This window comes from Nannospalax galili, unplaced genomic scaffold (assembly GCF_000622305.1).
Source record: "Nannospalax galili isolate Female #2095 unplaced genomic scaffold, S.galili_v1.0 scaffold1359, whole genome shotgun sequence".
Lineage (NCBI taxonomy): Eukaryota > Metazoa > Chordata > Mammalia > Rodentia > Spalacidae > Nannospalax > Nannospalax galili.
The window spans coordinates 28,904-52,348 of record NW_008342089.1 but is presented as its reverse complement, the minus strand read 5'-3'; the positions used below and the strand labels follow the sequence as shown (position 1 = coordinate 52,348).

At 41.6% G+C, this 23,445-nt stretch overlaps 1 protein-coding gene and 1 non-coding gene across 2 annotated transcripts in view; one reads left to right on the top strand and one right to left on the bottom strand.

Annotated features, from left to right (window-relative positions):
* Nucleotides 1-23,445, bottom strand: part of Cabin1 (calcineurin binding protein 1) — a 166,664-nt gene that overhangs the window by 127,148 nt on the left and 16,071 nt on the right. The window contains exons 5-10 of the mRNA XM_029565813.1: nt 21,350-21,484; nt 19,207-19,387; nt 12,026-12,155; nt 10,609-10,758; nt 9,107-9,393; nt 8,011-8,179 (exon numbers count right to left, since the gene is read on the bottom strand). Coding sequence (XP_029421673.1) covers nt 8,011-8,179; nt 9,107-9,393; nt 10,609-10,758; nt 12,026-12,155; nt 19,207-19,387; nt 21,350-21,484 — 1,052 coding nt within the window. The remainder of the gene's footprint in view (nt 1-8,010; nt 8,180-9,106; nt 9,394-10,608; nt 10,759-12,025; nt 12,156-19,206; nt 19,388-21,349; nt 21,485-23,445) is intronic.
* On the top strand, nt 5,027-5,160 carry LOC115071227. The gene has a single exon (XR_003850327.1). It is a non-coding gene; the product is annotated as a small nucleolar RNA SNORA5 (small nucleolar RNA).

Below are 23,445 nucleotides of genomic sequence, written 5' to 3'. Positions count from 1 at the left end.
GCCCCCCAGAGAGAACACAGACTTCACTGGATCTGATGTTAAGTATCCTGCCCTAAGATGGCTTACAGACTCCAAGGGATGACAGGGTTTTTACTCCATCTGGTTGTCAGAGTTCTTAGTGTGTAGCCCCACCCTTGGTCCAGTTGGCACACAGTCAAGACAGAATTACCTCAGTGACTCCATTAGACAACCAGCACCAAGTTTCATCAGTCTCCATAGCTGAATTTCATGCAGATATCCCTCTAGGAAAAGTCATAGAAAGTCAAACATCCAAACAGACTCCGAAGAAGAGAAAGTCAAAACTGATAGACAAACCCACCCCATCAGATGTACAAAACATAACAAAAAATTTGACACAATCACTAACCGTGACTCATCCCCAACTGAGTAACTCCCCTATAAAGGAATCCAATCAACTACAGAGTCAGCTGAAATGTCTGAGAAAGAATTCAGAGTTTACTTTTTAAATTAAGTAGTAATCTTATAGAAGAATCAAATAGACAGATGCCATGAATTAAGGAAATCTACCCAAAACCTTGACAAGACAGTGTCCAAACTGAACCAAACTGTCAGAACATTAGAAGCCAAAGACCAAAATGTGGAGGAAAAATTCAGCAAGGAGATTGAAACACTGAAGAGGAGCCAAACAGAAATATCTGAAATGAAAGAGATGGGTCAATCCAATAAAAACCACAAGAAGATACTATCATTAACTAACAAGACCATGCAAAAGAATGAATTTCAGATAGAGGAAAAAGTTGAGACACTAATAAAGACATATATAAGGAAAAAAAGTAAGGAGCTTGAACAAAATATCTAAGAAGTCTGGGATACATTCAAAGGCCAAACCTGAGAATTCATGGCATAGAAGAAGGAACAGAGATAAAAGTAAATGAGACAGACTATTTAACAAAATTATGAAAGAAAACTTCCCCCAAATAGACATTCAAACAGAGTTCTGGTATACAGAACTCCAAATAGACATGACCAAAGAAACCCTCCATGACACATCATCGTCAGGATGTCAGATGCATTTATTAATAAAGGGCACAATTCATCAAAAAGATATAACAATTGTAGACATTTATATACCAATACTGGAGCCCCTAATTTCATAAAACAAACACTAAAAGGCATAATAAGCCATATAGGTCCTGACACAATAATAGGGAGCAACTTCAATACCCATATTTAGATAGGTCTTCCAAACTAAAGACAAGAAATTTGCCAGGTGTGGTGGCACATGCCTTTAATCCCAGCACTCAGGAAGCAGAGGGAGGCAGATCTCTGTGAGATTGAAGCCAGCCTGGTCTACATAGTGAGTTCCAAATCAGCTAGGACTACAGGAAGACCCAGTCTCAAACAAAACAAAACAAAACAAAACCTTGGTGTTCAATACACTATGGATCAACTGGACTACTGATATGCACAGAGTATTTCACCCAGTGGCACATGGAACCTTCTCCAAAACTAGTAATATCACAGGACACAAATCAAGTCTACACACACACACACACGCACGCAAGCACGCACGCACTCAAGATCATTCCTTGTGTCCTATCAGACCACCATAGACTAAAAGTAGAAATCAACACTAAGAGAAACTGCAGAAATCACAAAATTCATTAATGCTTTTTTTTTTTTTTTTTTTTTTTTTTTTGTCTTTTTGAGACAGGGTCTCCCTGTAGCCCCAGCTGTCCTGGCACTCACTATGTAGACCAGGCTGGCCTCGAACTCTTAAGAGATCACCTGCCTCTGCCTCCCAAGTGCTGGGATTAAAGGCGTGCGCCACCACGCCCGGCTTAATTAATGCATTTTTAAGTGACCAGAGGGCCATCCAAGGAATGAGAGAAGAAATTAAACTCCTAGAGGCAAACAGTAATGAGAACACAACCTATCAGAACCTCTGGGATGCAGTCAAGGCAGTCCTAAAAGGAAATTTTATCGCAATAAGCACTCAACATTGAAAAAAAAAAAATGTGAGGGGCTGTAGAGATGGCTCAGCAGTTAAGAGCACTAACTGCTCTTGCAGAGGACCCAGGTTCAATTCCCAGTACCCACATGGCGGCTACAAACCATCCTTAACTCCAGTTCCAAGGGAATCTGAAGCCCTCTTCTGACCTCCCAGGCATTGCATGACACAGGTGCACTCACATACATGTAGGCAATACACTTGTACACATAAAATTAAAATAATTAATTAATAATTAAAAATCTGAGATAACAAATGATCTAATGACACACCTCAAGACTCAAAAAATAGCAAACATCCAATCCCAATCACAGTAGATGCAAGAAATAATAAAGATTAGGGAAGAAATTAATGAATTAGAGACTAAAAGAACAATACACAAAATTAACCAAAGACATGGTTCTTTGAAAAAGTCACTAAGATTGACAAACCTGTAGCCAGTCTGACAAAAAGAAAGTAGAAGGCACAAATCAACAAAATTAGAGATAAAAAGGGTGTCATTACAACAGACTCCAAAGAAATATAGAACATTATTAAAGAATATTTTGAAAACTTAATACTCCAAAAAGCTGGAAAAACCTAGGAGAAATGGCTGAATTTCTAAATGCATATCATCTGCCAAAATTATAGCAGAAGATATAAATAACTTAAACAAATTCATTTCAAATAGCAATGAGAAAAAAGATATAGTAAAGAAATGCCTAGGATCAGATGGATTCACTGCTTAATTTTATCAAACTTTCAAGGAAGAACTCAACTAATTCTTAACTTGTTCTACGAAATAGAAGCCAAGGAACACTATCAAATAATTCTACAAAGCCAGCATTATTCTGATATAAAAACCAGGTAAAGGGTTGGAGAGATGGCTCAGTGGTTAACAGCACTGGCTGCTCTCACAGAAGACCCAAGTTCAAATCCCAGCACTCACATGGCAGCTAACAACCATCTGTAACTCCAGTTCCAGGGGACTTGACACCCTCTTCTGATCTCCACAAGCACTGCAACACACGGGTGCACTTACATGCAGGCAATATACTCATATACATAAAATAATAAAAAATAATAAGTAATTTTAAAGAAAACAGGTAAAGACATAACAAAAAAGCAAAAATTCTCAACAAAATACTCGCAAACTGAATTCAGGAATACATTAAGAAGATCATACATTATGACCAACTACTAGCTTCATCCCAGAAAGGCAAGGTTGGTTCAACATACACAAATCAACAAGTGTAACATATCATATAAACACACTTAAGGACAGAAACCACATAATCAGTGATTGATGCCAAAAAGGCATTTGTGAAAGTTCAGCATGCCTTCATGATAAAAGACCTGGAGATGGTAGAAAGAGATGGAGAATGACTCAGAATTATAAAGGTTATATACAACTCACCTATAACAAACACTATATGAAATGGAGACAAACTGAGAACATCTTCTCTAACACAGAAGTGAGACAAGGTTACCTACTCGCTCCTCTTATTTAACATAGTGCTCACTCTTAGCTATGGCAATTAGAAAAGAGAAAGACATAAAATTAATATAAGAAAGGAGCTGGAGAGATGGCTCAGCGGTTAAGAACACTGACTGCTCTTGCAGAAGGCCCGGGTTCAAATCCTAGCACCTACATGGCAGCTAACAACTGTCTGTAACTCCAATTCCGGGGGATCTGACAACCTCTTCTACCCTCTGCGGGCATTGCATGACACAGGTGCACTTGCCTACATGCAGACAATACACACATACACATAAAATAAAAATTAAAATATTTTTAAAAATTAATAAAAGAAATAAAACAAGAAAGAAGTCAAACGATCCCTATTTGCAGGTGACATGATTATATACATAAAAGACCCTATAGAATCTACTGGAAAACTCCTAGATCTAATAAATAGTATAAAGTTTCAGGATACAAAATCAGTATGAAAAAAAATAAGGTCCCCTACCAGCTCCTCCACCTCGGATCCCTGGACTAGCTTTCTAACCCAGACTAGATAAACACCCTACCATAGAGCCCAAGTCCCTCCCCAGGCAGTCCTCCCACTGCCACCTTCCCTGGCTCCAGGATCAGGCAGACAGACTTGCCCAGCCAGGACTCTGACAAGCATACCATACACCACTCATCAAAGAAGCTTCTTTTTGCAACAGATGGAGGCTACTGCAGAATTGCACAACTGGTCAGATATAGAAAACATACATCTGAGAGATGCCCAGCACTAGGGGACACATCTACAGTTGAACTTCTACACCTAAGGCTCATGGAACATAGCAGAACAAGGGATAGAGAGAAAACTAATGTATCCCTCAACTCTCACCAGTAATGCTTCCTTATACAACAGTGGTGATGCACACAGAAAACCACAACTGGCCAAGTTTTAAAGAGTAAGAGACTACAGAGTGTATGACAGGACTCCTATATCAAACCTCACCCACCCACGGCTCAGGGACCATTGTGGAAAAGAAGGTGGAAAGATTGTAAGAGCCAGGGCTGGTTCATGAACACAGGGAAGCAGAGGCTTTCAAAGCCACTGGAAGCTTGCATGTGTGAACTTGTGGCAATGGTGGTAGTGAGCATAGGACCCACACCAACTTAATTAAACAAGAGCCCACAGGGGAGGAGAGAAATGGGTAGTGGGCTAGCACTAGACTAAGAACTACTGGAGACTGATTGCTACTCGGGGAGAGAGAGTATGCCTTTCATAGGATCTCTAGATGGGCTGACTAGACTCTAGTGGATGCATTTATACTGAAAGACATTTGGGTAAAAATGCTTGACTGGATAGGACTTAACATGAACGGCGGAATACATGAGGTTCGGTAGAGGAATGGGGGAGGCATGGATGGGGGAGGGAGGTCTAAATTTGATCAAGAGCTGTTACATGAAATTACAAAAGCTCAATTAAAAATATATTAAAAAATTTTAAAAATAACCTTCACATATACCAACAATGTAATCTTACTGAAAGAAATTAGGAAAATATCCCATTCACAGTAGCTGCCCCCCAAATTAAATACCTAGGAATACATCTAACCAAAGAAGAGAAAAATCTCTGCAGCCATGTCAAATTCAGTGCCTACCCTACTGATGGCAGGCACTGGCACAAAAGGCTGCCATAGAAATACTGTGATTCATGGGCCCTGTTCCCCTTGCCTGGGCTCAGGGATAAATCTGGTTACAGATGGAAGCAAGGAAGGAAGGGAGGGATGGAGGGAGGGAGGGAGGGAAGGAGGGAGGGAGGGAAGGGAGGGAGGGAGGAGGGAAGGAAGGAAGATCTGAAATATTAAAAAAGGAAATTAAAGGAGATGGTAAGACCATGGGAAGACCTTCCATGCTCCTGGATCAGCATAATAACATGAAAGTTAATCTACAGACTTAATGTAATAACTATTAAAATTCCAATGTCATATTTTATAATTCCAGAGAAAACAATCCAGGAATTCTTATTGAACCACAGAAGACCACAAATAGCAAAAACAACCCTAAGGAGTAAGAACACAGCTGAAGGTATCATAATACCTGACCTCAAATTATATACAGAGCAATAGGGATTAAAACAGCCTGGTACAGGCATAGAAAGAGACAGGTAGACAAATGGAACAGAACAGAGGACCCAGAAATAAAACCAACGAAGCTATGCCCACCTAATTCTTGAGGAGGCAAAAATACACCCTGGGGGTAAAAATAGCCATTTTAACAAATGGTACTAGCAAAACTAGACATTCATTTGCAAAAGAATATAATTAGATTCAGGGGATTGGAGAGATGGCTCAGTGGTTAAGAACACTGTTCTTGCAGAAGACCTGGGTTCAAATCCCAACACCCACATGGCAGCTAACAATTGTCTGTAACTACAGTTCCAGGGGATGCAATGGCTTCTTCTATCCTCTACGGGCATTGCACGACATGGGTGCACTTACCTACATGCTGGCAATACACTCATACACATAAAATAAAAATAATAAAATATTTTTTAAAAAAGAATATAATTAGATTCATATCTTTTACTTTATTTTAAAAAATTAATTCAAAATGGATCAAAGACCTTAATTTAAAACCTGAAATGCTGTAACTCCTAGATGAAAACATAGGGAATATTCTTCAAGACATTGGGGTAGGGAAGAACTTTCTGAATAGATCCTCAATAGAACAGGAACTAGCCCCACGTATCAACAGATGGGACTACATTAAATTAAAAACTTTTTGCCCAGTAAAGGAAACCATCAGCAGAGCAGAGAGCCCACAGAATGGGGGGAAATCTTTATCAGCTATACAGACACGGGGCTAATATCTATTTTACAAAGAACTGCAGAAACTAAATACCAAAGCAATAAAACTGCCAATCAACAAATAGGCTAATAAACTGAATAGACAATATTCAAAAACAAAGAAAGATAAGAAAAAACTCAAATGGCCAATAACTATTTTAAAAAAGTGTTTAGCATCCCTAGACATCAGAGAAATGCAAATTAAAACTACTTTAAAATACCACCTTACTCCAGTTAGAATCACTATCATCAAGAAATCTGACAACAAGCTGGGTATGGTGGCACACACCTTTAATCCCAGCACTGGAGAGGCAGAGGCAGGAGGATCTCTGTGAGATTGAGGCCAGCCTGGTCTACATAGTGAGTTCTAAGCCAGCTAGGGCTACAAGGAGACCCTGTCTCTAAAAGACCAAAAAAAGAAAAAAAGAGAGAGAGGAACCCATACTCACTGCTGGTGGGAATGCTAATTAATACAGCCACTATGGAAATCAGATGAATGTTCTTCAAAAAGTTAAAAATAGAACTACCATATGACTCATCTATTTCACTCCTGGGCATATAACCAGAAAACTCCATATCCTATCATAGAAATATTTGCACACCCAGGTTTATTGCTTCTCTATTTAGTATAGCAAGGAAATGGAACTAACCTAGATAACCATCATAGATGAATAGATAATGGAAATCTAGTACATATATAAAATGGAATATTATTCAGCTCTAAAGAAAAATGAAATCACAAAATATGCAGGAAAATGGAGTTAGATTACATAATATGTAGTCACCCAATCCCAGAAAGAAGAGATCCCATGTACTCCCTCATATGCAGATCTTAGCCTATAACGTATACATGTATATATATTTAAAAAAAAAAAAAAGTATGTGTAGGTATAGTATAACATTTAGAAAGGAGAACAAGAAAGGTTAATACTGTGTGATATGAAAGAGTGCTAGTTAAAGCCACATGAATCATGAAGGAGGATATAAATTAGTTGTTTTCTAATTTTGACTCTGTACTGGTTTTTCTTTTCTGTGGTAAGCACATAAAAATGTAATAGTGTGGAAAAGTACGAAACCCTAAGTAAAGCTCAACGGCTTGAGAATGGCTAAGCTGACTGTAGAGAAGCTCACTGGGGTGCACAGAGCTTGGGACTGAGCAAGTGTTTGCTTGTGTTGCTATGGTAATCTAGCCAAATAATGTTTTTGTGAGTTCATTATACTATAGTGATTTTTTATATTAAAAAAAAAAAAGTCAGGCAGGTAAGCATAAGCTCACTAAAAGCAGACAGGAAGCTTCCTTCTATGGGGCTTGAGTAGGTTTAAATGGGACTGTGTAGCAGCCCCAAAGCCCCAAAGAACATGTGGGTTTCATGACTATGCTCCTCTACCTCCCTAGCCAAGCATCTTATAAGAGCTCAGAAAGCACCTGATCCCCAATAAAAAAAAAAAACAGCCACAGCTGAAAGGTAAAAAAAGGTAAGAAAAACCCCAATGCCAGTCTACTGTGCAATGGGAAGCTGGCTGTGGCCACAGATGTGTAGGAGACCACAGGTTCAGCCACAGCAACAGCTGGGTTGGACTGACAGGACTTGGCTGGATCATGCTGACAGGGGTCACACAAATGTTAAAAGGAAACAGGGAGGCACCCTGAGGAGGTGATGATGAAATGAAAAATGTTACTGGCAGGTGGAGGGGTGGAATGGCCTCTTGAGCACTTGCTTCTTTTGCAACTCAGAAAAACACAACAAAACAACACAACTGCACAATACCTGGATGGCAGGAATTTCACCAGAAGCTCCTGGAAGTCTACTTTCTCTTCTTTTTTGCACTTAGTGTTTCGGACACGGGCAGACCTCCGTTTTGCTGTCTCTCCACTCTCTTCTAAAATCTTCTTCCGTTTTACCCCTTTCTTAGATTTATCTCCCCCAGAAATATCACCTTCACAAAGAATGCAAATTAAAATTTTATACAATGGCAGCAGAGGAAAACAAAGAACCACAGAAACGGCAGTCCCGTTTGGAATGCCAGCATGAACTCTTCTTTAACAGTCATGAAATCGCTCTTCTTCAACGGCAAAGTCCTAAGTGAAACGAATTTAAAGTACTATAAATCTCACAACCTTCTCAAGCTGAAAAGACCCACAAGTCAGTGCTCAAAACATTCCTACTTTCAACACTGATCAGCTGCAGGGGCCTCTGGGGCCTTTGTTGATGTCCCTGGGATAGGCAGAGTGAGTGGCACTGACCTCAGCAGGACCCACCAAATACCCAATGACATGAAGAGAGCAGAAGAACTGAACTATCTGGAGATAATTGAGGAAAAAGAAACCACCACACCCATACTCATTCAGAAACTTCTCTAACTGCCACAAAATTCTTTTACACAGTGATAGTGAAATTGAGAAAATGCATGAGAGCTTTCCTCAAAAACTTAGTAAAACTTCAGGAGTAATAAAAAAAAAAAAAAATCAACAAAACAGTAAAAAAATGTACTACCACGCATGGTGATAACTTTACTGTTTTCTAAGGTTGAGGAACTTAGAATGCATGCATCCAGCAGAAAAGTGGGACTGGTGGCAAGGACCTTCCAAGGGTTACATCACAAGGTGGAAGAGGAATTTTTATGCAACTTGACATCTGAGAAGGGGGCTGCCAAGTAGCAAGGAGCTATATCCAGATCCCTCATCCCCTGAGCATCAGAGCCTAGCACTGAGGCCAGGCTGCTCAGTTTCCTTTCAAGGCTGAAGCTCCCATTTTCACTCAGGCCACAAGGACTAGCATAATTCATCTCCTTGGAGATGGCAAGTCCACCTACTGGGCTCAACAAACACTGTTCTCAAGAAGATGATTCCACAGGCCTGCTCACCCACAGGAGTGCCTGTATCCAACAGGCCAGGACTGTGCAATGGGAAGCTGGCTGTGGCCACAGATGTGTAGGAGACCACAGGTTCAGCCACAGCAACAGCTGGGTTGGTACTGACAGGACTTGGCTGGATCATGCTGACAGGGGTCACCACTACAGAGGGTGCTAGTAGTTGGCTGGGGTCCTGGTAGTCTGACAGGTCAATCCTCTTGCCAAGGCTAGGTCTTGGGGGCTCACAGGTGGTGAGGTGGTTGTACATGGCCAACAAGCTCTCTCCAAGGCATTTCCACCTACAAAAAAAAGAACCATCATATCCAGTCAGCACCCAGTCACAAAGGCCAACTGGCCTATGAAGATTCAGCAGTTGTTCCCAGAGCTGTGACTTCAACAGAAGCTGGTGAACGTAGTCAGCATTTTATCATTTTCATAAGTGACAAAATCTTGAACCCAACACTTGTGAAGGTAGAGCAGCCCAAGCTCAAGCAGGAGCCGTGATCTGGTATCCTCCTGTGCTTCACCCCAGCAGAAGCCCTGAATGTTCCATTTCATTATGGTACCCCCCACAAGAGAGGGATGCCTCTCCCAGTTTTTAAGGAATAGCATGTCCCTAGAGTCATCCAACTACCAGTATCAGGACTGCACTGAATGGATCCAGGCATGTCTGATCTAGGAAAGGAACTCTATGCCACTGTGTGGCAATGAGTCTAAGGTGCTTGTTTAGGGGAAGAGAAGATGGATTAAAACACCAAAGCCAGGTATACTAAGTTTTAAGAGTAAAGATTTAATGACAGAATCTCTGTGTGTTTGTTTGAGATGCCTCAATATGTAATGAGGCATCCAGCTGTCCTGGAACTCACTATGTAGACCAGTCTGGCCTTGAAATCACAGAGATGTATCTGCTTCAGCCTCCCAAATTCTGGGATTTCAGGCATGAAGCCAACACACCCATAATACCCAAATTTCTAAAGCAGAAATTAAATGTCAAAGATTATTAAGGTATAAACTACTCTAACTCCGGTGGGCCACAAACACCAGCTTGCCTTTCCAGAAAGAAGAGGGTTTCTTACACATTACAGGGTTCACAAGGGCTATGCTGTGGCCTGTCTTACAGGGCACCTTACCTGGCCTTGGGGAAAGCAAAGATTTGACATCCAGGGAAGTATAACCTGGGAAGCCCACACCTGGGCCCAGCTCTAGGGTTCCAGGTTCCTTCCTGGCTAGTGCTTGCCAAATGCTAGTGTTCTTTTCCCTCTCAGTAGGGAAGGCTGAAAGGAAACTTATGGGACCATTCCTGGTGAGTAATGGTAAGAGCCAGGAGCAACTCGGACTGGGGGTGCTTGAAGCAGCGGAGCTACTTTTTACTAGTCTACAAGTAGTGGCACACCTCCAGCCCCTGGCAACTGTGCATGCCACCAGCCCCAGGTCTGGTCTGGAGGTTCTCCTTCCTGTGTAGGGCAGGGTCTCAGCAGCCAGCCCAGCATTCCCAGAGGCACTTGATCACTCACGTGAAGAAAGGAATAGGCTGCACTAGTTTCAGGTCTGGCTCCTTCTCTCGTACAATCAATGCTTGCCTCTTCTTTCGCAGCCCCAGAGCCTCATCTATGATGGCCTGTGTCTCAGTTGCACTCACTGACACATCATGAATAGACATGTCACTAAAAGTGTGTAAGATAAAAGAGAAATTACAATATTAAAGCTAGAGCCAAGGCTGAAATTTTAGAGGCAGAGATACATTTAAGTTAATACCCTCTAATTGACAACTGATTCTTCCTGAACATAAATTACCACTTGAGCCTGAGCTCAAATGGGTGGTAATCAGCATTCTTAACACCCACATACACTGGAAATGACCAAAGTCCTTTGTTCCCTCCACAATTTACAATTGGGGAGAGCAAGAGTTTTCCTATGTATTAACAATATCACTTTCATGTCTGAAAAGTCATAGAAAATAAAACTGTATCTTGCCCATCCCAACAAAAAGTCATTAGACAAATCAAGTTCACCAAAATTAACGGTAGCTCCCAAATGCAGAAAGGGGAGTTAGGCCTTGGGTTTCCTCCTATAGCCACACTCTAACCGCGATGACATAACACCTGCCCTTCTGCCCAGATTGTCCTAATGCCTCCAGCAGGACTATCCCACATACCCACTCAGGGACTTAACTATCTCTGTCAACTATATCCCCAGGAGCATTAGTTGTGAACACAGAGATAAGATCATGGGGAATAAACCCTTAGTTAAATAGCCACTAATCCCCAACAGGTAAGTTCCAGGGGCCAAGAGAACACCGGAGGGCAAGAGGAGTTGGCTGGGTTGAGAGATTGGGAGATGGACATCCAGAGCTCAGAAAGTGCAGAGGCCCTATCTGAGAAATGGAATGTGAAGGAGGACCATGGCAAGACAGTCAGAGATGTGGGGACATGGCAGGGGAGTGTTAGTGCAGTCAGTCAGGTTGAGGAGACAGGATGGTCACAAAAGGGCCAGGTAGGAATGTGCCAGGATCTAAAGCAGCTCTAACAAAAGGAGCCTGCGAGGAAAAAACAGGAGGTAAGGAGAGAGAACCAGAGGACCAGGCTGCAAAGGACCTCTTGGGTGATAGCGCTAGGAGTGAGTTTTGTTCTGGAGGCAAGGCAGGAATGGCACAAAATCAGAGGCATGTTTGGGATACTGAACTTGGGTAGTACTGATGACAAAACTTGGCAGGGGTTACAGTCCTGGATTCAATACACAGAACCTAACCCCAACAAAAAAGAGAAAGAAAAGAAAAACAGGTAGATCAAAGTAAGTTCAGTTGATGAGAATCATACAGATGATGAAGCCCTGGAGTGCAGGAGCTCCAGCCTCAGGGTGGTCAGGACATAGAGAACAACATGTGCTCCTGATATTCACCAGTCACACAAGGAGATGGGGTGCAGGCCTTACCACTTGAGGAACATTCGGAGTGAGTCCTTCCGGAGACAAGGCTGCTCTTCAAAGATCTTCTCCTTGAGGACCAGACCTTTGCTATATCGGCAATCCTTCTCCAGTGCTTTGCAGATGAAGTACAGACATGCTAGCAGGGAAGAAAGCAGTTAGGACTTGAGACTGCAGTCAAAGCCTTAGCCTTGCCAGTTAACACCAGGAAAATGTTCCCACTCTGGAATCAAAGAAATGCACAGTAATAATAATGAGATGGTATCTTAACCAATCCAATCAGAAAGACTTCTGTAATGCCCAGAAGGGATGGGACACTGGCTGCAAGGTGAACAAACCTAACCAGTGCCAGCATGAAACAGACTGACTTTTCTGGACAAACTTGACCCAGAGATTTCACATCTAAGAAATGCTGCAAAAAATTTACAGGGCTCATAGTGATAAGCTACTGGCTAATTTGAAAGCAGTCTTCAAAATATTTGGCAACTATTCTGTCCTACCAGAGAGGCATAGTAAGTAAAGTTTACCAAATCCACATACTGACTGGATCAGCCAAACACTGGCCAATCAGCCCACTGCATATTAATCAAGAAATGTTCTTACTGACCAGACAGAAGGCTACAATAATAGCTCTGGGAAGAAGAGGACAAAGCAGGTCGCATAATGACTCCACTTGTACACACAACACTGGTTTATTTTTGCTTACCTAAATTTTCTCATTTTTCTCCTTAGCTGGGCACAGTGGCTGTCTTAGTTTGTTTCTTCATTGCTGTGACAAAACACTCTGACCAATGCCAACTTAGGGAGGAAAGGGTTTATTTAGCTTACATCTCCCGGGTCACAGTTCATCAGGGAGCCCAAGGTAGGAACTCAGGGCAGGAACCTGGAGGCAGGAGCTAGAGCACAGGCCATGGAGGAATGCTGCTTACCAGCTTGCTCCCCTGGCCTCTGCTCAGCCTGCTCTCTTATGCAACACAGACCCACGTGCCCAGGGATGGCACCACCCACAGTGGGTTGGGCCCTCCCACATCACTCAATAATCAAGAAGGTGCCCCATGGACTTGGCCACAGACCAGTCCAATGAAGGCAATTCCCCAATTGAGGCTCCCTTTAATCCCAGCACTCAGGAAGCAGAGGCAGGCGAATCTCTGGGAGTTCAAGACCAGCCTATTCTACATAGTGAGTTCTAGGCCAGCTAGGGCTACAGAGAGACCCTGTCTCAAAAAGACAAAAAACCAAAACAAAAACAAAAAAACAACTCTTTATGCTGGGCATAGTGGAGCATGCCTTTAATCTCAGCACTCAGGAGGTAGAGGCAGGCAGATCTTTGTGAGTTCAAGGCCAGCCTGGTCTATATACTAAGTTTCAGGCCAGTTGGGGCTACAGGGAGACCCTGTTTAAAAAGACCATGAATGAATGAATGAATGAATGAATAAACGAATGAATGAATAAACTGTTTATAGCCAGGAATAGCAGCATATGCCTTTAATCGTGACACTTGGGAGGCAGAGGCAGGAGGATCTCTGTGAGATCCAGAACAACCTGGTCTATGTAGTGAGTTCTAGGCTAGCTGGGGCTACAAGGAGACCCTCTCTCAAGAACAAAAAATCCATTTATAAAGGTATTCCCTACAATTTAAGACATGTGCATCATTCATGTTAAGATAATAAAGAGCCTCTCAAGTCATTGATACAGCAAATTGCCAACTATGGCTCATCCAGGAATAGAGAGAATAGGCAAATTAATGCACAGAGAAACGCATGATGGCACAAACTCAGGAAGAACAACTATGAAGTGAATTATGAAAGCCTTTAGCACTTATAGATGCCAACAGCCTCTGGCCAGGTCTTTCCAGTATTGTGCAGATGTGCACCAGCTCCACTCTTCCTGGGCACTGGGACTACCACTGTGCCCCACTACACCTTCTCAATTTGAATATGGGGAGAATAACCAGAAAAAGGAACTGGAACTTAGGAGCAAAACAGGGAGGAAAGCCAGAGCAAAAGAAGAGATCTGAGCATGGAGGCCTTGGGTGAAGGAAGTGACATACTTCTGGGGGCCCACTTCAGGAGATAGGAACCCAATGACAATGTTCAATGGGGGGACCCATCTGAAGGCACACAAAGGCTATGCAACCTGCAAACAGAGAAAGATCTGTATGGCTCCAACACTGTCCAATATGCTACAGACTGAGCTGCTCAACAGACAGTCCAAAGGTACCCATCTCAGGTCAAAAAAAAGGGACATGCATAGCTCCTCTGGCACCACAGTAGGACCTGAAAATGGTGTCCACCAGCAACTTCCAGAGAGAAATCCAGGGACACCTGGAGAATCTGGATGACACTAGTTCTCAGCAGGCATACTAGCTCTAGTAGCTAAGTTCACCAGCTGTACTATGCTCACCATTCCACAGAGGGAAGGCCTGAGAAAGCTCAAAGGAACAAGAGGAGGTCAGCCCAACACCATACCTACTCAGCATCAATTTAACACACTGCTTTAACTTCTTTGTTAAAATGAATGTAAAATTTATCAGAGCTAAACTTGTCAGTTTGGTTTCTGTGATGATTAACTTTATGTATCAATTTGATTACACCACAAGGGGTCCAAATTCTTTTTTTAAATACTCTTTTTTTTTTTTTTTTTTTTTGATTGATTGGTTTTTACTTTTTTTTAAGTTTTTGGTCTTTTTGGAGACATGGTCTCCCTGTAGCCCCAAATGGCCTGGAACTTGCTATGGCCTTGAACTCACAGAGATCTGCCTGCCTCTGCCTCCCCAGTGCTGGGATTAAAGGCATGCACCCCCCCCCAGTGGTTTTTATTTTTTATGTATATGAGTGTTTTGTCTGCATGTATGGAAGCACACCTGTGCATGCAATACCTATGGAGGCCATAAGAGGGTGTCAGATTCCTTGAAACTAGAGTTATAGATGGTTGTTAACTGCCATGTGGGTGCTGGGAACTGAAACTGGACCCTCTGCAAGAGCAGCCAGTGTTCTGAGCTACTGAGCCACCTCTCCAGCCCTGGGAATCCAAATCTTAAAAGAACATTTTTGGTTTTTCTATGAGCATGTTTTTATATGAGAAAATTTAAATCAATGGTGGAATATGGACTGCCCTCCCTAATGTGGGTGGGCCTAGTACACTAGCTGAAGGTCAAACAAGAACAGAAACTCTCTCCTGAATAAGAAAACTTTCCTGCCTATCTTCAAATGAAGATACTGGCTTTTCCTTGTCTTCTCATTAGAACCAAACTACCAACTCCTTCAGGGCCATCTAACCTACAGACTAGGATCATGCCTTCCATTTTCCTGGCTCTCAGGTCTTTAGACTTGGACCGAAACTATACCATTGCTCTCCTGGGTCTCTAGCTCTCCCATTTATCCTATAGACCTTGGGATTGTCAACCTCCATAAATGCATGCATCAATTCCTTATAATAAATCTCTTTCTGTGTATGCATATAAATCTGATTGGTACTGTTTCTCAAAACAATCTCTATACAATTTCTCACTCCCATTTTTCCTACAAGAATTTTATGTTTACCAAGAATAACTTTTCTTTCCGTGAGAGAATAGTACAAAAAGTTAAACCAGCTGGCTGGGAAAGAATTGGATGTTACAGAAGGGTACACAAATTGTGGAAGGAACAAGAAAAAGAAACTAAAACAAAAACTAAAAGAAGAAACTACTAGAATCAAAATGTTGCCCTGCAGAAGTTAAATTCTGCCAGTGGAAGTGAAAATTGCGACAGCCTAGAGAACAATGACATAACCAACCAAAGAATGCATACAAGAACATTCACAGCAACATTATGCATAAGAGCCCCAATCTGGGGAAGAACACCTTAAATGTCCCTGTACAGAATGGTTAACTGTGCAGATATATATAACCTACTACAAAATAATTAAAAAGACTAGTGATGACTATGCTCTGCATGGAGGAACCCACAGAACAAGCAGAGAGCCAGGATGAGAAGTGCAAGCCTTCCCACTCCACCTTAAGGAGGTTCAATGGCAGGCAAAGCTGATCTCTAGTGTAACAGTAAAAAAAGATCACAGCTCCTTAGGAGCAGTAATGAGTAGAAAAGGATTTGTATAGCCTGCCTTCTGGGCAGCAGCAAATGTTTGACATCTTCATGTTTCCCATATACCTCGGATTTGTATATTTTACCATGTGCATGTCTTGCCTCAATCAAGGTTTAAAAAGTGGAGAACAACAATGAGAGGTGGGAAAGGCAAGCGATGCCTCAGGGTTCTCAGCATATACCATCTTTTTAAGAATATGAAGACTTCTCAAGTCTCTAGAATTATGAAAAACGCCTATTAGTTAAGCTTATTAGTTAACCACTTATAGTCAGTCCTCCTGTCACATGTTCAGGTTCTATAAGGACAAATCCAAATATCATATTTTTCTATAACAGCTTGAACTAAGACAAAAATTGATACTGAGACATGAAGAGTGACTGTAACAAATGTGCAAGGTGCTTTAGAATAGGTAATAGGTAGAAGATGGAATTTTTGAGGTATACGCTAGAAAAAAAACAACATTATGAAGAAATCGTTCAAGGTGATTCTGGTGAGGGCTCAGAAAGAAGAGCTATGCAGAAGCTTTCATCTTACTAGAAATAGAAGGCAACATAGAGCGTATTAATGAAAATAAAGACATTAGCTAAGCATGGTGAGACATATCTAGAATTTCAGCATACAGGAGGCAGAGGTAGATTTTTAAACTTTATTTATGATGATGATGATGATGCCTTTTTGAGAAAGGGTCTCATATAACCCAGGCCTCTAAATCACTATTAGCTGAGAAGGCCCTTGAACTCCCTCCTGATTCTCCTACCTCTGCCTCCCAAGTGCTTAGCTTTTAAGTGTACACTGTCATGCCTGATTTTTAAATTTTGGATACTAAAGGCAATTCTGCTGGTGTCTCAGATGGAAATAAGGAATGTTATTGGACAACAGAGAAAGGTGATTCTAGTTAAAACGGAGCAAAGCACTTGACTAAGCTGCCTAGAAGACTGTTTTGTGGGAGGTAGTACATGAGAACAACAGTTAGATGTTTAGGTTAGAAGTTTCCTAAGGCCAAGTGTTAAAAGCACAACATGGTTCTTCTTAACTGCTTATAGTCAGCCCTCCTGTTACATACTCAGGTTCTATGAGGGCAAATTCAATCATAAACTGGATAAAAAAATGAATAACTGGAAAAAAAAACAAACCCTGTGTCTGTTGCAAACGCCTACACACATTTTTCTTGTGATACCTAAACAATATGGTATAACTACTCACTTAGCATTTATATTATATTCAGCCAAATGATTTGCATATATGACATAGTGTGCATAGGTAATATGCAAATACTATTCCATTTTATACAAGTAACTAAAGTTGCCAGGCATGGTCCCAGCACTAGTGAGGCAGAGGTAGGTGGAGCTCTGTGAGATAGGGGTCTACCCTGTCTACATAGTGAGTTCCAGTCCAGCTGGGCTGTAGGGAGACCCTGTCTTAAAAAAGATCAAAACAAAACAAAACAAACAAACAAAAACTCAAGTAACTAAAGCATCTGTGAGTTTTGGGTTTTTTGAGGAGAACACATCCTAGAATTAATCCTTTCTGGATACCAAAGAATAACTGTATAATGAAATATATGTATGAATGAAAGAAAGAATTATTAAGCAAAGAGGATCTAGGACTTAAAGATGTGGAAAATTCTCAGCTTGCCTATACTGCAAAAACTGAAAGGGTTTATTCAAAAAGGCTTGCAGATAACTAATCATTTGATAATAAGATTATCAAATTTAATCGCAAACTTAATCAGCTAAGTAGACAGAGATGGAATTTACCAGCAGAAACATTGCCGAATGGAACTAAGGAGAACAGAAAAACCAGGAGGAAATGAAGAAAGGTTGTGAATATCTGCTACACTTAAAAAAAAAAAAAAAAAAAAAAAAAGGGGGGGGGGGATTCCAAAAACATTAGAGGTGCCATTTCTCACCACAGGCCCAGAAGTCAAGAAGGGCAAGTTACTTACAAGGCTAGGCCACATCTCCAGTTTGCAAGGGCCAGGATATCCCAGAACAGTATCTCAGGGGCAGAGTCCTGCCAAGTCAAAAGTGAGGCTACCTCATTCACCTATGAAAGTGACACTGCCATCCAGTAGGCCTAGAGGATAGACCCTCAACGGCAATTATTCCTGATCCTAAAGACCTACTAGAATTTGCCTCATTAAGTTTTGGGCTCACCTGGAACTCAAGGCTCCTTCCTTCTTTTCCATTTCTCCCTTTTGGAAAGGAATGTCTATTTGATGTCTGTCCCACTATTACATTTTGGAAGCACATAAACTATTTCGCTTAACAGTGCCATAGGTGGAGAGGAATTCTGCTTCAGGATGAATTATACCTCGAGCATCACATATACAGTCTTAAGATACTTAGGTGAGACACTGGACTTGAGCTAATGCTGAGACAAGTTGATTTGGAGGGGGCTGTTGAGATAGAATGAACATATTTTGTAAGTAAGGAGGGCATGAACTCTGGAAGAGCATGGAATGCTAAAAACAGAATGTGTCTCTCTAACATTCATATTTTGAAGTCTTAATAATGATAATGTTTGGAAATGGGGCCTCTGGGATGTAATCAAGTTTAAACAGGGTCAGGAATGTAGAGCCCCATGATGAAAGTGGTGTCCTTATAAGAACAAGAAGAGACCAAAGTATGTTTACTTCCTCTCTCACTCTCCACCTCCATCAAGTAAATATACAGCAAGAAGATGGTTCTCGACAAACCAAAGAAGCAAGACCAGACACCAGTTTGTCAGCATCCTGATCTTAGACTTTCCAGCCTCCAAAACTATGAGAAATAAATTTCTCTCATTTAACCATTCAATGTGGCAAGTATTTCAAGTTCAAGACTACCCTAGGCTACAAAGGAGATCCTTTCAAAAAATAAAAAAATAAATAAATAAAATAAAATAAAATAAAATAAAGGACAATGCACAAAGGAAATGAAGGGGGAAATCACTTGGAAGACATTACTTATTACTACAAAGTATCTGACAAATGAAGAAAGAAAACAGAATCCAGCAAGTACATAAAAACATTTCCATTCTTCCTGACAGTTTGCCAGAAAAATCTAGCAAGGTCAACTGTTCTACCAGCTTATCTAAGCCAACCTCTCTCCTCTGTCTCAACTTACTTGTGTAATCACTGAGGGTGTACAAGACAGTGATGAGATTGTCCAAGCAAGGCCAGTGGTCAGGATTACACCGAAGTCCTTCCTCAAAAGCATGGCGAGCCAAGGGAAGCCGGATGAGCCTCAGAGCCACATGTCCAATTTTATACCAGAGGTTGACATCTGTGGAATCCAGCATCACTGCCTAGAAGCAGTATAAACAGAGGGGACACATATACTTGATTAGATTTCTCACTGAGCACTGACCTAGCCATTCAAACTTCTCGGGTAAATTGCAAAAGTGGTATTACTGCTTATAATTAATAAAGCCAGCTCACTTTACTGGAGTAACATGTCCCAGAGAAATGGCACATTAAAAAGTTATATGGAACAGGGCATGGTGACTCACTCACACATGTAATTCCAGCACTCTGGAGGCTGAAACAAGAGAATAGTAAGTTCAAGGCCAATCTGGGCTATATAATGAAATCCTCAAAAAATAAAAAAGTTACATAATAATCCTGACATGGTGGCCCATGCCTGTAATTCCAACACTTGGAGGGTGGAGGAGGATTAACGTTCAAGATTATCCTACCCTACACTATCCTGGAATACACTGGAAAAAGTTACAATAGGCTAATTTACTTTATGCAGAACATTTTCTCAATATACTCTGTCAATATATGCATTTGTTATTTCTACATATTTAATAGGTAAAGTAGTAAAAAAAAAAAGAAAAAAGAGGGCTCTGGGAAGATAGCTCAGTTGGTAAAGTGTTTGCTTGCATATAAACATGAGGATCTGAGTTTGAGCCTCACAGTCCATGTAAAAAGCTAAACATGGTAGTACATGCTTGCAATCCTAGGGCTGGGGCGACAAAGACAGCTGAACCCCTGCGACTCACTGACCACTCAGTCCAGCCTAACTGATGAGCTCCAGGCCAGTAAGAGACCCTATATCAAAGGAGATGGACAGTGTTCCTGAGGCCGAGACTCAGCGTCAACCTCTGGCCTCCACAGGTATGTGTGCATGTATGCCCCCCCGACCCCCAAATACACACACTAAAAAAAGAAACAGGCAACTTCAGAGATAGCTAAGAGTTCTTGCTACTCTTGCAGAGGACATAAGTTCAGTAAGTACTCACATCAAGTGGCTCACAACCACATGTAACTCCAAGTCCAAGAGGAATGGAAGCCAGAGGCACCCAAAAGCACCTTCACCTCATGTGCACATACCCAACACATAGACATACACACATATACATAATTAAAACTAAAATAAATCTTTTGCTAGGCATGGTGGCACATGCCTTTAATGCCAGTGCTTGGGGGGCAGAGGCCAGCCTGGTCTATATAGCAAGTTCCAGGCCAGCAGGGGCTACAGGGAGACCCTGTCTCCAAAAAAAAAAAAAAAAAAAAAAAAAAAAATCTTTTTAAAAAAGGAAAAATAAATGAAGAGGGTAGAATAAAAAGAAAATATAGGAATCTTAGAGGATTCTAGAAAGATTATATGCTTTGAAGAGACCTCAGTTGATATAATGTACTAAGGATAAGATAAGCTCACCCTGCTTGCAAGGTGGCCTAAGAATGCATGAAAAGCAATTAGCACACTATCTGGTACATTAGAAATACCCACAGAGAAGCTAACAGAAATAATGGCAATATTATGACTAGACGGGCATTGAGTGCCAGTGTCAGGCTGTTCTGCATAACTGAACATGTATCAACTTGCTTAATTTGACCCAAACTTGCTATGTAACCCAACTGGCTTCACAGCTATAGTCCTCCAGCCTCAACTTCTCCACTGTTCAAATTACAGACATGTACCACTATGTCCAACTCTATCCTTTTTTATTATTTTTATTACTCCCATCACATTGGTATACACCTAGGGATGTGAACAGGTTAAATAACACCCCTATAGTCACAGGTGTACTGGATGGCAGAAGAATTCACATGCAGGTCTCTGCACTAAAGCCTGCCCCAGGCTCTAATCCTGCTTACCAGGCCTATCTATATTCAATGCTATCACCCACTGAGTAGAGACCTCAGGCTCAATATCCTGGTGACACACCACTATAAACTCTTTTCAGTCAACAAGATGATATCTTATCCTTTTAACTAAGAGCTTTCAAAGCAGGAAGATCTGAACACTGCCAACTCCATACCTCCAAGTAGAATTCCATGGCTGTCTCCAGATCCTCTCGTTGGGCTGCCAGTTGAGCCAGGTTCTTATACGTGGAATATTTCAGTATCAGTCCAGGGTGTTTCAACCCTTCTTTCTCATCTCCAGATGAAACTGCCTGTTAACAAAACAAAGAGAAGCAGAAGTGACAGCAAGTCCTCAGCAAGCAGTCAGAGGATACCTGACTTCCAGGCCAGCTACTGCTTGAGACAGCCCAGTACAGCTTCACCTGGGAAATGAAAGGTGTTGCAGATGTCCCTGGCAGACCCTGCAGCTCCAGGCACAAAGAAAAATAAGGTGAGACCATCATGAAGTAATCTGCAGAATTCTGGTTATCAAGAGAGACAGAGGGACCCATGCCCATCCCTGCCATATCCCATGTGTCCAGTGTAGCTGGTGACATTTATCAGCATTGAAAAACCAGCCCAATCAATGCTCTTGGTCAAGATTAAGATAGGGGACAAGTGTGAAAAGGCTTCCTTGAGTGAGCAGGCAAAACCTGAAGCTTCACTCCAGGGATCTCTGGATTAGAAGTCAGGAGACCAAGTTTCCAACTCTTGTACTCATCACATGGCCATTCACAAGCTATTCCAACTAAAGAGCTGATGTCTCAGTGAATTCTTTAATAGGAAGACAGTAATTCCTAGCACAAATATCAAATTTGAACTTTAGACGAAAGAGTATAATGATAATGAACATCTTTAATATAAAAAGCTATTCTGTTATTGCTTTTATGACAATACCTAGAAAACATTAAATCTTCTAAGAAATTACTGAATAAAAAACTATTGCTAGAGGGCTACCAAGATGGCTCAGTGGTTACAACAACTTGCTGTTCTTCCAAAGAATCCAAGTTTGGTTTCTAGCACCCATTAGGGCACCTTACCACAGTCGATACCCTTTCTGGCCTCCAAGGGCACTTGCATACACACACACACACAAATAATTAAAAACAAAACAAAGAAAACTAGCTAGTCATGGTGGCTCATGCTTTTAATTCCAGCACTAGGGGACAGGGGAGTTTGGGGGGTGGTGTTAGATGCAGGCAGCTCTCAGGAAGCTTGGTCCCATAGTGAGTTCCAGGCCAGCCAGGGCTAAATAGTGAGACCCTGTCTCAAAAAACAAAAACAAAACAAAACAAAAGAAAACTGTTGCCGGTACCAGTGAGATGACTCAGTGGTAAAGATACTTAGCACCAAGGCTGATAACCTGAGTTGATCCCCTGAACTCACATGGTAGGAGAGAACCAACTCCCGAAAGTTGTCCTCTGACCTAGAGAACACACTATGGCACACCACACTTCCCTACCCCACCCTCAAAATTAAATAATTTTTTTAACCCACTGTTGCTCCAATTTTATGGCAAAAAGAAAAACATTGTTTTAACAGAAAAACTTATGGGAACAAAGAGAATCTTTTAAAAACTGGTCTACATTCTGGTCTCCTCATGGGAACAGAGTTTCCACACTCTGTTCTACCTGTTAAGAACAGATCAGACCCAAGGACATGGCAGCCTCAGGAAGCATCCTTGACTAATCCAAGAAAACCACCATGGAGCTCTTAAGGAACTCCATTAAGACTGAAGAACACAAGCTGGGGAGAGAGCTCAGTGGGCACAAGTACTTGCCATGCAAGCATGGAAGCCTGAGCTCAAATCCCCAGAATCCACATAAATGTTAGACACATAGCCTAAGTGTCTATAATCCCAGTATTCCTACAAGAAGACAGGAGGCAGAGACAAGAGAAACCTCAGAAGCTTGCAGGCCAGCTAATCTGGTATGCACAATGGAAAAACAACAAAGAGATCCTGTCTCAAACAGAAAGTAAGGACTGACACCAAAGGCTGTCCCCCAACCGACCGACCGACCGAAACACCTGACTACACACACACACACACACACACACACACACACACACACACAAAAGCACTAGGCAAGGTGTTACATACGTATAATCTCAGCACTCAGGAGGCAGAGGCAGGAGAACCCTGGATTTCAGGATAGCCTATGCTACAAAGTAGGACCTTGTTTAAAAAAAAAAAAAAAAAAAAAAAAAAAACCACACCCCACCCTGTCAGGCC